Here is a 17,583-nt window from a genome sequence, read left to right as displayed (position 1 = left end):
TCGAAACGTGTTTTCTGTCTTTTCTTTTCAGCATGTAGTAAACCTACAGTATTACTTGTTCCTTTGCATAACTCAGCTTGTTCATATTTGAATCTAGAAAGTGTTAGTTTAGCAGGACAACACCTAGGGACAGTTTTAAACCTTATTTCATTAACTTTGATTGTAAGACAGTATCTGTCAAGGGCTGTCCAAACTGATTTCATGTTCATATTTTCAAATATGACAAATATTTGTAGCACAGTCAGGATATACTCGGTCCAACAATCCCGGTTTCGTGTTGTAAACTGTGTGAAGGAGGGGGTGTGGCTCAGATGCTGTCGTAATCAAACGCCGCCGGAAGAGTCTGGTTTCCAAGCCGAAAGCTCTAGATCCAACATGGCCGCCTGCATGAGGATGTGGGGTGCGAGTAGGCAAAGTTACAGAGACGGGGCTGTTTTGGTGAAAAGCAAACTGTGGGCGCTATGCACGGGAACCAGGCAGGTCTCGGTAAGCGGGCTCTCCGGGACCAGCGGACTTGTGACAAAACGCCTGGGCTTGGTGAGCCGCACCGTTTGTAAACCATCGTTAGGCAACGGTAGCGCAGGTATTGCATCAATGACTGGAGCTGCGAGGTCGGCGCGTCTGAGTCAGTGGAGAAGGGTGGCTGGCGTGGGTGCCAACGGGAAGCACTTTGCGGGATCTGGAGAACTGGCTACCTGCAATCAAAGGAGGTATGCCCGGGACTTTGGGAACAAAAGCAGCGCCTACTCCGGCGAGGATGGGGCAGAGAGCGGCGGTTCTGGAGGGGATGAGACAGGAGACGGGGGCGACGGACCTGCGGTGTATCCGCATCCCCAGATGACAGCTCTTACTCCGATGATGGTGCCTGAAGTGTTTCCCAACGTGCCCCTGATAGCTGTCAGCAGGAACCCGGTTTTCCCTAGGTTCATCAAAATAATCGAGGTAAACTAAGCGGCTTGTCAATTCACCTCTATCTTGTGTGACACCACTGATGAAGTTTTTATCAGAATAAACACGTACGGCCTTATCAGAGAACAAGAAGTGTGTTGCGCTGGAATTCTAGGAGGGATAGCTTGATTAGGGGAGAAAAGGAGTTCAGAAATATCTTGCCATCCGTTTTTTTTTTTGCTCGTAACGTGGGACTTACAGCTTCTAACCTTTGACCTTCAGCGGGAGTCAGGCTTATTCAACCATGACCGCTGAATTGCGTCATCCAGATATTTTCAAGCGTTTTGTGAACCATTGTGCTTCTAAAAAAAAAACCTTGACAATAATTGAATGGGGGTTCCTTTACACATTAGTTTTTCTGCTCCTCGCTGCGAAGTTCTTGCTCTGCCAAAAAAAAAAAGGAGGGCGAGGTTGCTGAGTGAATAAATAAGCGAAAAAATATTGATGTTTAACATGTTCATTGCAGAATCTCACTGAGACGGGAGCGTTGTAATAATTTCATCATTCAAGGCCAGCTCGTCAAAACAAATTACAAACTGTAGATCACCATGTTGAACTGCTATTTTTTTAGTAATATTTATTTTAATAATTTTTTATTAGTTTATTTGACTGATCCTCTTAGCCAGGCTGACTATGAAGAAATGTCTTTTTTTTAACGTACAGATTTTGGTGTCCATTTATATTGCTGGGTAAAGGGATACATCAACAGTATCTACCAGTGATTTGAACGAGTGAAGAGGAGTTATGAGTCCAGAACCCTAATCAATACCCCACACTGCCACCCCGTGATGCCAGTGTAGCGTGACTGTTGCTGGCTCTTTAGGATGAACACTCACAACTGCAGCAGATGCGGATCCCAGTTCTTATGTGATTACTGTGCTTTTCCCAGGTGAAGAACAATCAACTGGTAGAGCTGCTGAGAACAAAGGTTCGTCTGGCGCAGCCCTACGCTGGGATCTTCCTCAAAAAAGATGACAGGTACAGACATTAGCCTCACTGCTGCAAACAGGAAATCCTGCTTTCTGCTCACAAAGCAGTGCTGGGAAAGAATACGGACATGATACGTACTGACGTTTTGCTTATTTAACTTATTTAACAGTCTGTTGTGTCAACGGTCAGTTATCTTGCACATTCTGAATGCAACACAGCAGGAACTTCAGTGCTGATTATGAGCATGAATACATTGTAAACCATCAATATCAGCTGCCATCCCCACTCTGCCCTTCCCTCTTGATCCACACATCTGGAAAGTCTGGTTTGCAGCATGAATTTGCATGTGGAGTGTGTGTGCGCCTGTCATTTTGGAAAGTCAGTATTGAAGAAGAAAAGGCTGTCATGCTTGAAGCTTGAGACAAATGTAACCAGAGGGTGAATTTCCTATCCTATCCTGGAAGGCAAGGGCGAGGTATGCATGTGTTTTGTTAAAACCGAGCCTTCTACACCTCCTGGTCAGAAGGTGGGAGCTTGTCTCACTCCAGTGGTTGACCGAGAATCTCTTTTCTCCCCCTGGGTCAGTGACGAGTCGGACGTGGTGGAGAGCCTGGAGGCTGTCCACCACACTGGGACCTTTGTGCAGATCCACGAGATGCAGGACCTGGGAGACAAGCTGCGGATGATTGTCATGGGCCACCGCAGGTAGGGGCTCCAGGCCCGCTGTCATTCGTAGAAGCGTCCCAGCAACCCGGCAGCAACATCAAGGGCTCTTCTGGCTCCCCGTGGGTTAGACTCCAAACCCGAGATCAAAGCCCCGAGCGAGGGAGTTCAACAGAGCCAGCTTTAATCGCTCTCCGGGGGGAGAGAATCTCAGCGACAGGGACCCCTGTTACACCAACAGCTCTCACAATCGTGAAGGGGACACAGCTGCCTGTGTCCAGCTCTTCTTGCATCATAAAAGCCGTTCGTTTCACCAAAGTCTATTCATTCTAACAGTGATTTTACATTGATTGTTATCACGTCTCAAGAACTCATATATATGCATCCTACTCCCTGCCTCTGTTTATTGTGTGCTCCCTGCTAGGAAGTTTTCTCATTCCGAGAGTTCCTGGCTAGGTGTTCGGACTGCCCAGCCCAATCCTGCGGCCATATTTACTGGCCGGTGTCATTGGTGTTGAAGTGGAGTATCGCGGGCTTCCCCGGACCAGGTTGCGTGTGAGCTGTGGTTGCTCCCCAGTGTCTTTCCGCGAGCTGTCGTGATCCTGTGGAGGCGCGGCAGAGTGAGACCCGTCTGCCCCCCCCCTGTGCCTCCAGGATCCGCATCACCCGGCAGCTGGAGGTGGAGCCGGAGGAGCCGCAGCCGGAGGAGGAGGAGGAGGGGGGCAAGCCGAAGGCCCGGCGCAAGGCGAAGCGAGGCAGGAAGGAGGGCTCCCTGGGCGCGGCCGTGGAGGAGCGCGTGCAGCAGGCGGAGCTGACGGTGGAGCCCGGCAGGCCCCCGGCCCCCGGCGAGATCCTCATGGTGGAGGTGGAAAACGTGCAGCACGAAGACTTCCAGGTCACCGAGGAGGTCAAGGTAGTGCCCCCAGCTTGTCCAGGCTCAGCTATGAGCTGGATCCCTAAGAGTTCTATCAGACTGGACCAACGTGTGAGAAAGCAGGTGATGGGAGTACAGATTGGTAGTTCTCTTTAGTACCTGCTCTTTCATTGAGTTCTGCAGCTTTGCTCATGACATCACACTGCCCATACGTACTTTAATTTAAATAAAAGCTAAATGCCAAAAAGTATCAAATTGAAAAAAGTATAATTTTGGTTCCCTTTTTCTTAAATAGGCTCTAACAGCAGAAATAGTCAAGACCATTCGTGACATCATTGCCTTAAATCCGCTCTACAGGTACAGTAATTACAATATTATTCTTTTATGTTGATAACCTCAGTCTGGACTGTCTGCAGGCTTTCCTTGAAAGATTACATCTTACCATTATGGTACAGCACAGAATGATTTAGTGCCACCTGCACCTTGCAAAGGAAATATAGGACCTTTCTGAAGCTTTCAGAAAAGGTGCTTGCTTCTTTTGACATTTGTATCTGATTTCAAAATTCATTTCTCCCAACAAATTGACTGGGTAGGTTGTTCCACACTCCCACAACCCTCTGGGTCAAGAAATGCCTCCTGTTCTGGGATTAAAATGCACTTCCACTTAGTTTCCACTTGTGACCACTCGTTCATGTTTCACTGGTCAGTCTGAAGAAATATGCTTGGTTGAATTTGTCCCCTTGTAGTCCTCTGTTGAAGGTTCAGTTCCTTCAGCCTGTTGATGTAAGACACTCCCTGAAGCCCAGAAATGTATATGTTTGCTTTTCTCTGAACTGATTTCAGTGTAGCAATATCTTTTCTGTCACATGGTGACCACAGCTGTACACAGTCTTCTAATCAAGGCCTCACTTTAATAATTGAAATGTTTTATTTAATGTAAGAAATGAAATTGAGTGCAAAGCAAGACATTTCCCAAGACCTCTGGGATCTGAACTCTCCTCTGCTGCTGTGAATACGCTTCCTGAGGCACAATGTTTTGGTTTCCTCAGAGAGTCCGTTCTCCAGATGATGCAGGCTGGACAGAGGGTGGTGGACAATCCCATCTACCTGAGTGACATGGGGGCGGCTCTGACCGGAGCAGAATCCCATGAACTCCAGGATGTCCTAGAGGAGACCAACGTAAGTTGAGCCGAGAGAGTCGCAGGGATGTGAGAGATGAGGATAAGATGGAACCTGTGTGTTGACACTTGTGTAACACTGAATAGGTGAACCGTTTGCATTCTTTATGAGGTTCTGTCATCCCATTTAATAATTGAAGACCTCAGATGCCTATAGCTTTAAGTCCACCACTGTGGTCTGATGGGCGGTAGGTGTTTGCACCAGGTTAACAGCAGCCGTTTTGATTTTAGAGTTCACTGTGTCAGAGCTTGCCCCATAGAATTCTGTAATTGTCTTAATACCCCTAATGGCCAGCAGGGACTTGAAATTCCCTCCAGTAGATATAGTCTGTGAATCTGGGCTTCTGGCCTGGCGGGACTCCAGAGTCACGTCAAATGACATGAGAGTGCAGAACGGAGGTGGACACTGGTTAGAGTTCGGCACCCAGATGGGAATTGAGCGCTGCTAAAAAAAGTGAGTTTCACCAGTGTGAGTTCTTTTTTTTTCATTAAACTTGAGTCAGTCCCTTAACAACCTAATGATATCAGAACATTCAACATGTGGGAGGAGAGAGAATTCAGGACTTCCCCTGCCAGTCCCCCTTGGCTTTAAAAACTTGTCGTCCAACAAGGAAGACCTTTTTTAACTGTCAAAGGAAGTATTCATTACAATATATGAGCACCATACATTCCAGTTCCAATTCAGCCGTTCTCAATATATGAGCACTTTTTACTCTTTTTGTATACAAATGCCAACATTCAACATTCAATCAGACGTGCAGAGTTGAAAGGCACTGCCTGGGGCACTGCAGGGTATTGAATCCCGCCGTTCTTCTGCAGATCTCTGCAAGACGTGCTCTGTGGAGCTCCAGAGCGAGTGTGATTTCCATTTCCGTGTTTCCCTGCAGATCCCGAAGCGGCTGTACAAGGCCCTCTCCCTGCTGAAGAAGGAGTACGAGCTGAGCAAGCTGCAGCAGCGCCTTGGGAGAGAGGTAGGCATGGGACTGCTGACCTTCCTTGTCAGGCCCCACTCGTTAAACTGAATTAGATCAATCAGATTTACCCACTAACTAATTTTCCCCATGAAGAAGACATGCTACAAAAGCAGCTATTTCTTTTGATGGGGAAGATGTCTGCAATGAGAAGTTCTCATGCGCTGACGATTTTCCACAGTGCACAATACACAATATTCAGCAATATTGGAGAAGGCCTGTCGTGTTAGCACTGTTATGAAAGACATTGGTAATTGGTCCATGTGGTGTGGTCGGCAGCGTTAGTAGTGAAGATCAAAAGACACTGAATTTGTGTGTGCAATGATCAGAAGTTGCCCTTCCTATAAATAACATGAATCCTGGTGAATACACAACCCTTTGTATAGTCCTGGATGTTGGGTCAACCCTTTGGATTCAGAATGGAGGATGAGAAATATCTCCTGGTGAACAGTTGTTGACTAAACCATGGGATTTTTCGAGTGTTTCACAATGACACAAACCATGTGCAGTTTGCCTGAAGGCTCTGTGTTCTGAAATATTGAATTCGTTTTCTGGACCTGTCAGGCTTTGATTGGGGGTAGTGATGGGTGCGGTGTTCCTTCAGGTGGAGGAGAAGATCAAGCAGACCCACAGGAAGTACCTCCTGCAGGAGCAGCTGAAGATCATCAAGAAGGAGCTGGGCCTGGAGAAGGAGGACAAGGACGCCATCGACGAGAAGTTCCGGGAGAGGCTGAAGGACCGCGTGGTGCCGCAGCACGTCATGGAGGTCATCGATGAGGAGCTCAACAAGCTCGGCCTGCTGGACAACCACTCTTCTGAGTTCAAGTCAGTCCTTGCACATACAGTACATCTGGATGTTCCTTCTGTTCCCCTCAATTTCATGAGTGTATGGTGGAATAACTGAGCATTGGTGTAGCTTTTGAATTGTTTCATATTCATTCATTGTTTGTCTGTGTGCAACAGCAATGCTTCATAGTTTCAAACTACTTTCTAAAAGGATCATCAAAATCTTGTGCATCTGCAGTTTTGTCCCTTACTGGAATTCATGTGAATTGCTGGTCGGTCCAGATCTTTTACATAAAATCGAGTGTAGAAAAGCTGCTGAGACTCAGTGTATTTACCGGCTCTTGTGGGCCTTCCCAGTGTGACCCGGAACTACTTGGACTGGCTGACCTCCATGCCCTGGGGCAAGTACAGCGAGGAGAACCTGGAGCTGGGCCGGGCCAGAGAAGTGCTGGAGGAGGACCATTATGGGATGGAGGATGTGAAGAAACGTATCCTGGTGCGTCTTGAGATCTTGTTCCAATATACTGAATCATTTTTTATTCCGATAAATGTCTCAAGTATGCAGTATGTCCTTGGGATATCCTTCCTGGGGCACTTTTGCATTTCTTGGCACTTAGTCCTATAATTGGGTGAACACGAGCTTATATTAATAAACAGGCTTTTGCTTCTGAATGTGGAATTCTTTAGCATTTTCTTAGGCAGCTATAAAAAGCATTTATTCAGTAGCAGAACACATCCAATTGGAGAGGAACATTGCCTTTCTTTGGAGGTTATTTATCCTGTAAAACAGTGAATAATTAAAAAAGGAAGGTAATGCTCAAGACGTGTAGCCCGGCTGTGCTGTCTTCAGCCACCCTCAGCGAGGTGTCGCCTGTGGGTGTTTCGGGGCCGGAGGAGCCCCGTCTCGGTGCCAGCCCCTCTGCCCCTTGCCCTCTGCCCCACAGGAGTTCATTGCGGTGAGCCAGCTGCGGGGCTCCACGCAGGGCAAGATCCTGTGCTTCTACGGCCCCCCCGGCGTGGGCAAGACCAGCATCGCCCGCTCCATCGCCAGGGCCCTGAACCGCCAGTACTTCCGCTTCAGCGTGGGCGGCATGACGGACGTGGCAGAGATCAAAGGGCACAGGTGCGTGGCCCCTCGCCAGCCTACACGAGGACTTTAAAGGCATCAAGGCCGAAGATCCCTTCTTCAGAAGATTCCTCCTCTTGTCATTTTGTCAGCAGGGAAAAAAAATGTCAAATCTTACAATGAGTGGAACAGAGATCTTTGAGAAGAAAAGTATGCTCTTATTCAAGACCCATGTGGGACTTATTGCCCCCTGACCAGGCATTCTTCAGTGCTTCATGAGTAGTGCTAACGGATTTTTTTGTGCCAATACACCCAGTTAAATGGGCTCCATGGCTAATCAAAGTATTGCACTTTCGGTCATTTAGCTCCAGGTACGTACTTTTCAGGCGCAGAAAGAAACATTGTTCTTAAAATAATGGGGAATTAATATCTGCCAGTGATGGTCCAGATTCTGACTTCCAATAGGAAGGGACATTCCCCTCCAAACAATATTTGAAAGTAAACAGGGAGCTATGCCCCACAGGAGGAATAAGGGAATAGAATGGTGACAGATTGTATTTCAGTTAAATGGCACCAAAGAAGAAAAGCTCATCATTGTTGAGAAGGATCAGCTATGCAGGAGCTATCCAGTGTCCAGCGGGAGGAGATTCTAGCAATCGGTCAAATGTACTGAAGGGCTTTTCTTCTTACAGTCTTATGTGTTCCTTTCAGGAGAACATATGTGGGAGCAATGCCAGGAAAAATCATCCAGTGCCTGAAGAAAACGAAGACGGAGAATCCCTTGGTCCTCATAGATGAGGTACTTTTCCTCTGCCTGATAGACACTACTTGTGCACTTAGTGCGCAGTGGGTTTTAGCAGCAGAGGCACTGCCCACAGTCACTACAGTGAAGATTGTTTCAAAACAGATGGAATTATTTTTCTGTGAACCATGTCTGTTTTAAATCTGTTACTGTAGGAGTGAAACAAATTAGTAATTTTTTTTAAAGAAATGTAAAGCATTTTCATGTTATTTGCTCTAAATGTGGATTACTATGAACAAACCTGTGTCGAGGCCAGTGTGGGCCAGACAGCTGAAAACCAGTTTGGTATTCATTAATCCTTTCCTTGTGCAAGGACTTTGGCAGGCCTGATGTTTTCATAAATCATTTCAAGGAGAATTAATCTTGTTTGCATGACCGTACACAAAAAAAGGAATATGACAGAAGTGCTTTCAATTGTGTAAATTCCGGGGCGATGGAAGAAACCATCCTGGAAGAAGCATATTTTTATCTTGCTAAGGGCTGTACTGAGCAGGTCTTGTTGTTGCAGGTTGATAAGATTGGTCGTGGTTACCAGGGTGATCCGTCTTCCGCCCTGCTAGAATTGCTCGACCCGGAACAGAACAGCAACTTCCTGGATCACTACCTGGACGTGCCTGTGGACCTGTCGAAGGTCAGTGACCCTGGGCAGCACTGGACTCCTGCTCTGCTGCTAGAGCACCGCATGGGATGGAGAAATATCCCAATTTGATTGAGAGAATAATTTTGATCTCCTCTATCCTCACCCAAAAGAAATTGTGATCTGGATGTCGCAATATATTCCAGTTGTTTTAATAATAACTTTAATTAGAGTGAAACAAACACAGAACAAGTCCCAGTATAGTATATAGGGCAGTGGTGTATGCTCTTATTCTAGTTTCTGTTTTTTCTTCTCCCCACCTGAAGAAATACTAGGAAGCATAGATTGGCTTTTAAGTTCTCCTCTTCTCCAGTGCCCTGTTGGGGACTGAAGCCCCATTCCTGAAGTGGAGGTGAGGGGGGTATAGTCCTGTTCTTTCAGTCCTACCTCTTTCTGAGATAGGCTTTGAATTCCCAGGACCTTCACCAGGATAGGTGCCTAACTGAAAATGGGTGGTGGGTTTTATTGAAGGTATTTTCGTTAGTGTCAGCTAACTGCTTCTTCTGTGAACAGATCTGGACCTCAGGGTTCCTCAGAAAGCCCGAGTTATGTGCTAAGCAGTACGGTCTGTTCTTAGGTGCTGTTCATCTGCACTGCCAACGTGACCGACACCATCCCTGAGCCCCTGCGAGACAGGATGGAAATGATCAATGTGTCGGGATACGTGGCACAGGAGAAACTGGCCATTGCAGAGGTAGGCTAAAGAGGCTCTTGGCTGGAGGAAGACACTGGTTTGAATTCACGTTCATGTTTAATGCAGCGTTCATCCTGTTACAGCAGTGTTTCTCAACCTTTTCCATCCCACGAGGCGCGTAACCATAGAAACCGAGATTGTACGACACACAATAATATTCTAAACCAAACCCCTTTCGGTTTCGTGCTGTGGGGGTGGGTGTGGGGCAGGTGTCTTCAGCGCACTCATGTGCGGCTGTGGGCTGGCTCTCTCTGGCAGAGGTACCTGGTCCCTCAGATGCGGACGCTGTGCGGGGTGGACGAGCAGAAGACCAGCATCTCCTCGGAGGCCCTGACTGTCCTCATTAGGCAGTACTGCAGGGAGAGTGGGGTCAGGAACCTGCAGAAGCAGGTGGAGAAGGTGAGGAGCCTGAACTTTCTGATTGAAAACAGTCACACTGGAGAGAAGGAAAGACCATAATAAAGTATAAGTGTGAATGTGCAACTTCTCTTATTCTAGTAAAATGGGCTTAGTTTACACTCTTATCATTTTCACTTTGGAGTGTTTAGGTCAGTTGTTGTTGAAACTACAGGTAAGTGCACTTAAAACCAAGAACACAAGGAATTTCTTTACCCAGAGGTTTGCTGGAGTATGGACTAAGCTACCCAGCCGTGTTGTTGAAGTTGATACTTTGGCTTTTTACAAACAGCATCTGGATGAGATCCTTGAAACAATTTACTTCTAACTATCAAGTTAACTACTAAGTGGGGTAGATGGGCCAAACGGCCTCTGCTCCTTTGTAATCTTTCTTATGATCTGAAATTTTAAAATGTTGGGATCTGTCATTTAGATGGACATTGAAAATGGGGATTGAAGGCATTTTAAAATCTTGTTGTATGTACTTTTTAGTTAGGCTCTGCAGCGATCTGTTATCACTGTACTGTAAGTATTATTGGATGCTTTTGAAGGTTTACAGTGCTCCTAATAGCACTGTAGATACGGTATTTTTAAGGGCTGCCAAAGTTGATCTCTTTCTTTCTTGCGACCAGTTGCTGTTCACTTCTTCGCACGCTGAGCTCTCCCTCTGTTCTGTTTGTGCGGTAGGTGTTCAGGAAGGCTGCCTACCGTATTGTGAACGGGGAGGAAAGCTCAGTGCAGGTAACAGCTGACAACCTGCAGGACTACGTGGGCAAGCCCATCTTCACTGTGGACAGGATGTATGACGTCACCCCCCCTGGAGTGGTCATGGGCCTGGCCTGGACAGCCATGGGTGAGGGTCCTGCACTGGACAGCACTCTGAGTGCTGGTTTTTCACGAACACTATGCACGTCAAGAATGCCTATTGAGCGTGGTCCGTGTATCTTCGTAGGAAACTCCTTTTAGTGAGAAAACATTGTAAAAAAAAAATGCAGACACTCCCCTTTTGCCCTTTTGACACTTTCCCATCCGAAATAAAGGATTCGTCCCCTCTCACCCTGTTCTCACAGGTGGCTCCACGCTGTTCATCGAGACGTCTCTGAGGCGCCCCCCGGACGCGACGGGCAAGGAGGGGTCCCTGGAGATGACAGGGCAGCTGGGAGACGTGATGAAGGAGAGTGCCAAGATCGCCTACACCTTCGCCCGGGCCTTCCTCCTGAAGGAGCAGCCCTGCAACGACTTCCTGGTCGGATCCCATCTGCACCTGCACGTGCCCGAGGTCAGCCTCACCGTCTCTTAACTGTATTGTCACCGAATTAAAACCCAGCATTGGCTAGAAATAGTATGCTTATTTTCTGATTATAGAGGCGGAAGAGGGCTTGGTTGCATGCAAGTATGAAAATGGTACATTTTTGCTTAACGTTCAGTTTTTCTTCTCGTGTGCTGTGCTTTGCAGGGCGCCACGCCAAAGGATGGGCCGAGTGCTGGGTGCACTATTGTCACGGCCCTGGTCTCTCTTGCCACAAACACGGCGGCACGGCAGAACGTGGCCATGACGGGGGAGGTGTCCCTGACCGGCAAGATCCTGCCCGTGGGTGGCATCAAGGAGAAGACGATCGCGGTGAGTGAAGGGGAAGAGCCGTCTCTCCTTGCCTGGCCGCCTCGCACTACCAGCGCTGCAGAGAGCCTCTGCTCTTTCACATGGAGATCAGCGGGTGTGACTGTCAGCATGCAGCTCACTTGTGACAGTAGCCATCAGGCGCTTGGTAAAGAATAAAATCTGCAGAAAAGTAATCTAAGACATATGCATGTTGTACATTTCTTATGGTGGAGGTTTAGTATCATCAAAGCACGTTTTGCAAATGATTTTATTTTCTAGTTGTAAGCCCCGTACAGCATTTTCATATGCAAAGTCCTGTTCCCCCTGACTGTGTCCTTTTCCTTCCCTGCTGTAGGCCAGGAGAGCTGGGGTTACCTGCATCATCTTGCCTGCAGAGAACAAGAAAGACTACTCGGACCTGCCCGACTTCATCACCGAGGGGCTGGAGGTGCACTTCGTGGACCATTACCAGCAGATATATGACATTGTTTTTCCCAAGCCCTGATGCTGGCACTGTGCAGGTCAGGCTCACTGTTTCCGAATGGCCTCCTTCTGAAGCGTCACTACAGTGCGTCTCTTAAGCGAAATCCTGGACACCACCACCGGTTTTGTGTTGATCGAGATATGGAAAAATCCTGATGAGAATGGACTTAATTTTTCTGCTTGGTCCACTATGTATAGAACACAGAAGAGCTCCTCATCATGATTGAAAATAAATGTGAACCCTGGTCCAGGCTACTGAAAACAAAAGGATGAAGTGCCGACATCCTGCAAAATGGACTGATACAGAAAAGTGAAACTTTTTTTGCTGTCTAGCCCAGATGCATATGCCTTGCTTTTTTGCCATGGCAGACAAATCTTGTTATCCCAAGGACACTTGTTTAAAGACAATAGATCTTGCTGCTAAGCAGTGTAGACTTTGGAGATGAATCATAAACTGAAACATTTTGTACAAACTTTTAATGTTGTCGGTGGCATTGCCTTTAAATATACTAAAGTAAAAATTATTTAAAAATTGTTATACGAGTTCTTTATCTTTCTTTAAAGCTGATGTATAAGCCAGAGATCAAATCACATCTGGTTACTCCTAGTAAATAGTTTACTAGTATCTATCTAAATCCAAAAGTAAAAAGGAACTACTACAAGAGAAGATAAGCTTCTTTTGAAGCTTATGTGATTACTAACCAAGTTCAAAAGCTCATTCCCAATTTCTCTTAAGATTTTAGTACTTGTATAAACCATTTTCTGTTTGGAACAGCCTTAGGACTGATGCTATGAAGATAAAAATGAATTAAATTGTGCGTAGTACTGAAAAGCATAACTGGGATGTTCCATTAAAACATGTTATTTCTGTGGAAAATACTACTTTAGCTCAAAAACATGGAAAGGCAGATTTACTTCCAACATTATGAACTGGTTGCTTTTACATCCCAAAACAAAGCACAGCAGATTGCATTTTTTTGGAAATATTTATTTTGTACTATTACACAACTTATTCCTTCTTGGCAGCAGCCTTTCTCATTGCAGCCAGGACGTTGCTGAGCTCTTCCCTCTTTCTCTTGGCGCGGATGTGAGTTCCCACCTGTAAGCACAGATGCGCTTGAGAACCATATGCAAGACAGGTAGGCATGTATAAATCTCCCTGCAAGGTGCTGCGCTCATCAGATACGACCTAATCTGGACAGTCTTTTGGAGGTTTGTGTAATGCCTCAGGTCTAACCTACCTGGGCAATCTCTGTCATTCACATATTTGGTATTTACTAGATCAAAAACTAGACAAATCCTCTAAGAGTTTTTTTTCCCCCCCCACTGAATACACTGCTTTATATTAACACTATTCAAAGGAATTCCAAGGTCTTCAAATACTGAGAGAGCTAAGAACAGGTTTTTGAGCTGAGTGTAAAGGTGTAATAAATAATAAAGGTATATTGGGCAGATCTCTCGTTAATTAACATGAGTAGTTTTATAAATGCCCTGAAAGATTTCACAAATGCAGTTTGGCACAGGTTTAGGGTGGAACATGGAAATGCAAATCCATGTACAGGTAAGTATGAATAGTTGATAAATGTACTGTCAATCAGGCACAAACTACTTAACACTTAGGAACAAGTAGAGACTATATTGGCCGAAAACTTGCCTCTCTTTTCTCCATAGTACAGAATACACCTTTACTTTTCCTTTGCAGCCTATGCATGCTGATGCAGCTGCCTACTTAAGCTTTTCCAACCTACTTAACACTTAACTGTACATGAGTGAACTAACTGTGAAATAAAAGTAGATGCAAGAAAACTGGAGATGCTAATCATAAGGAAACCGGACATCCACTGTCCAATTCACTTACAACGAAGTCACCAGCTGTCACTAACCGTCACTCGGCCTACACCAGCACACACAAACTGGGGGACCACGCACACGTACCCTTTTCTTGATGAACTTCAGAGCACGTTTGTCCTTGGACACCTTCAGCAGCTCCATGGCGCGCCTCTCGTAGGGGGCGAAGCCACACACCTCGCGGATCATATCGCGGACGAACTTGGTGTGCTTGGTCAGGTGCTGCGGACGCGGCAGAAAAACCAGGCTTGGAAACGACCAACAAAAACGCACACTACTGCAGATAATATGCTTGCCCCCCCAAAATGAACACCAGTTCAAAACTAGTTGAAAAAACGAACTACTGGTTTTCAGAAGCAAAGATCGAGAAGCCAATTTGATAACTAAGAATTTCCATTTAGTTCCCCCCTTCAAGGATAATCCAAAAAGCATCTAAACACACTTGCATTTATAGCTAGTTGTGAGAAAAGGTTCTCCATTTGTTTACAATGACATATTGTGTGACATTAAATATTTGAGGTAATTATGCAGTTGTGTACTACTGACTACAAAAGTCTACAAGAAGTTCAGAAAGAAACATAGAAATTAACAAATTAACAAAGCCCCTCTAGTGCACTATTCTAACAGAAAGCACTGCCTTCAGTGAGACAGTCTCTGGCACAAAGAATAATGGCTTTACAAATAACTGGTATCTACTTCATTATCTAGCCTCAGGTGCACCAATGCAGAAGCAGCAGACTGGACATTGTCAGCTTCTGAACACTCACCCCTCTCCTACGGCTGTGTTTGGGCTTGGCCACATTCTTGGTGACTGGGTGGCCTTTGTTAAGGCCAACAGCCATAGGATACCTGATTGCCATGTCTGGGGAAAAAATAAATAAAAATCAGTTATAGGGCATCACACCTGTACGACATCGGGGCTTTCATCGTTTCCCTGCAGTTACAAGAAACCTACAAGCAATGAATACACTCCCCCCATCTGTTATTAGAAAGCTACAGTAAGTTTCGCAACACCCAGAGCCCACACCTGAAGCTGGGTACAAGGTGGGACTATACCCTGAATGGACCCCACTCCATCAGAGGGCACCTCTGCACACATGCAGTCTACACACTGACACAGGTTAACCCTGCCAGCATGTTTTCATGGGTTGCAAGGGACCCCATGTGATCACTGGAGATCATGCAAACCTTCCACACAAGAAGATACCCCCCCATCCTTCAACTGAACTCGGGTCTCAAGACCTGTAAGGCAGCGGTGCTAACCTCCCTGCCTGCCACCTAATGCACACCTGGACAAAATTACAGGCGTCAAATTACTATGACGACACCCAACTTCAGTGCAGAAGCACTCGGATTTGACCTGGAACCAACTAGTGATCAGGGTAGTATATTATTTGGGACGGGGGGGTTCTCTTTTTGTACATTTGGGGCTATTAACTAAACATTTTAATATGTACACTTTACAGCGCTGCTAAAAAGAACATTTTAAAATAAATCAAGCTCGCATAATCGACACCCACCTAGCACGAAAACAAAAGCACGCTGCTTAGTGTTCACCTTTGAACAATAACGCTACGACCCTCTTCAAATGATTCCATATCAAACTGTGTAAAGTCAAACATCGTACGATGACAGCATGACAACATTTTACATTTAAGTCGTTTCTTATTGTAGCTAGTGGCCCGACACCTTCTTTCACCCTATATTTTACATCACCCTCATAGAAGAGGATACAAAAACAGAATGCAGCGCGTTTTTTTAGGATGTATTTAACACTGTAATACAGGTAGGCAATGAACACAACTGCGCGACACCACTGTAAATCCAAATGCTTATTAAACGCAATGAATGGTGCCTCTGGGCACAGAGAGGAGCTCTACTTATTAGCCGCACAGTGACAGTTATCCGCGATGTATCCAAACAATATCGTTCACAAGCTGAGGTGTACAGTAGAGATTTTCAGTGTAATGGTACCACTAACACAAAAATGGACCGATGCTTCAGATTTCGTTAAGATTGTAATCCCACAGCCAAGGACCATCTTTCTTACCTTCTTTCTCTAATGGCGGACACACAGGAAGGACCTTGCCACGGCGGAATGCTGGGAAATCTGACTTCCTCCCTCAGCAGAAATAAGGAAGGCGAAAATCTTAGAGCGCCCTCTACTGGACAGACTGATTATCGAAAACCGGTTCTTCCCAGGACAAGTACCTGAACAGTAAGCAGAAAAACACCACCTAACTCTTACTACTGAGGTTGAAGTGAAACTTTACAGAAAAGCCAGTTCTTGAAACGTTTTCGTTTTGAATGGGCAAGCAGGTAATTCGTTCAATTAAGCAGTTTAAAGATTTATTATTTTTTAATGTCAACGACTTGTAGCTCTCGGTGAGCAGTCGCCAGTCCTGATATATAAACGAACCAATTTATAAGAACACTCACATGTGGTATATGCCTTTGCGCATTGGCGGTTTATAGTTAACTTGAAAAGACCTGATTATGGCTCTCCAGGACCAGAGCTAGCAACAACAATTAAATGACAGTGAAGCTAGGGGTTTCATTACTTATATAGAAACTACGACTCTTGTTTCCAACAGAAGCCCGTAAATTTGAAAATGGTCCACTGAGTATCAAGGGACAAATACGAATGATTTTTCTGCCAGAATAGGCAGAGAACCAGAGAGCCTTGCATAGTAACACAGAACATAGTCTTCAAAATAAAGTCCTCAGGTCATTCTCCAAAACAGGTCCGGTGGACAGTTTCACTTCAAGATGCGAGAATCTTAAGTTTTGCTTTGTAATGAAATACCAGTGTCTCAAACAATACAAACCTTAAAGCTTAAAGCATTCGAGTGAAATGCTTTAAAATGGGTTCGCTTTAATTTTAATTAAATCCAAACTTTGGTTGAAAACAAGGCACCAGCCCTGCGCAGTATTTTCCTATACATGTATGCAGTAACAGTACTGCAGCATTATAGAGGTAGCCTCGAGCAAAACTCATCTTCACACCGGAGTTAAGATCTAGATGAGTGTAAAACTTAAAATCCACCTTTTGACCGCCTATTTCATGCATCTTTCCATTGCAAATGAAATACGGGGTCTCTGGGGAGAGGGATTTTAGTGCCGAAGAGGCTTGTCTGATTTTGTATTGTTTTGACGCGACTAAAAAAAAAAGACCGTCGCCCTTATCTGAAAATTAAAATGGAAACGCGGTACTGTGTTCGAATAAAGTCCATCCCCATGATGATGATAATAATAATACCGATAGCGGTTAGTTTATGGTATTTCTGGTGGGGCGCCAGATTTTGAAAGCCGCGTTCGCCCTCTACAAACAGCAATGTATCTCGACCAATGGGAGTACTTGCTTTTTTCAGACCTGGCCAATCATCTGCGTGGGGGCGTGGAAACGTACAGGTCAAGCTTCACCCCACCTCGTCCCGCAATGCACTCTGGTACTCGTAGTATTAAGAGTCCAGCTATACTTGTTAACGTTGACCTTTTTTATCTGTTCTTGACATAAACCTGTTGTTCCTTATAGAGTCGTTTATGGTACATATGATATATTAGAAGTTCATATGATACTGCTATAATATGTAGTTGGAGTCACACGACACTTTTTTAAAAGATACCTTTTGAATTATTTTGTTTTGAACAAAGTTGATACTGTATCTTGCGTTGTTGACTATTAAGGTAATAAACTTCATTATTTG

General features: G+C 45.4%; 2 protein-coding genes across 2 annotated transcripts; one reads left to right on the top strand and one right to left on the bottom strand.

Annotated features, from left to right (window-relative positions):
* The first annotated feature begins 339 nt into the window (after window positions 1–339).
* Window positions 340–12,564, top strand: lonp1 (lon peptidase 1, mitochondrial). The gene is made up of 18 exons (XM_006639974.3): window positions 340–942; window positions 1,838–1,926; window positions 2,464–2,583; window positions 3,196–3,454; window positions 3,711–3,772; window positions 4,465–4,594; window positions 5,481–5,564; window positions 6,169–6,389; window positions 6,708–6,846; window positions 7,295–7,473; window positions 8,128–8,215; window positions 8,727–8,849; window positions 9,433–9,549; window positions 9,808–9,948; window positions 10,633–10,798; window positions 11,016–11,224; window positions 11,402–11,566; window positions 11,901–12,564. Exons 1-18 carry the CDS (start codon window positions 376–378, stop codon window positions 12,048–12,050), a joined length of 3,009 nt encoding a protein of 1,002 aa, XP_006640037.2. The 5' UTR covers window positions 340–375; the 3' UTR covers window positions 12,051–12,564.
* A 418-nt stretch (window positions 12,565–12,982) lies between these two features.
* On the bottom strand, window positions 12,983–16,033 carry rpl36 (ribosomal protein L36). Its single transcript, XM_006639822.3, has 4 exons — window positions 15,927–16,033; window positions 14,644–14,738; window positions 13,964–14,098; window positions 12,983–13,127 (listed from the first exon to the last, which is right to left on the bottom strand). Exons 2-4 carry the CDS (start codon window positions 14,734–14,736, stop codon window positions 13,038–13,040), a joined length of 318 nt encoding a protein of 105 aa, XP_006639885.1. The 5' UTR covers window positions 14,737–14,738; window positions 15,927–16,033; the 3' UTR covers window positions 12,983–13,037.
* Between the last annotated feature and the right edge of the window lie 1,550 nt (window positions 16,034–17,583).

This window comes from Lepisosteus oculatus, chromosome 29 (genome assembly GCF_040954835.1).
Source record: "Lepisosteus oculatus isolate fLepOcu1 chromosome 29, fLepOcu1.hap2, whole genome shotgun sequence".
In the NCBI taxonomy this organism is placed as follows: Eukaryota; Metazoa; Chordata; class Actinopteri; order Semionotiformes; family Lepisosteidae; genus Lepisosteus; species Lepisosteus oculatus.
This window is presented reverse-complemented; position numbering and strand designations above follow the sequence as displayed.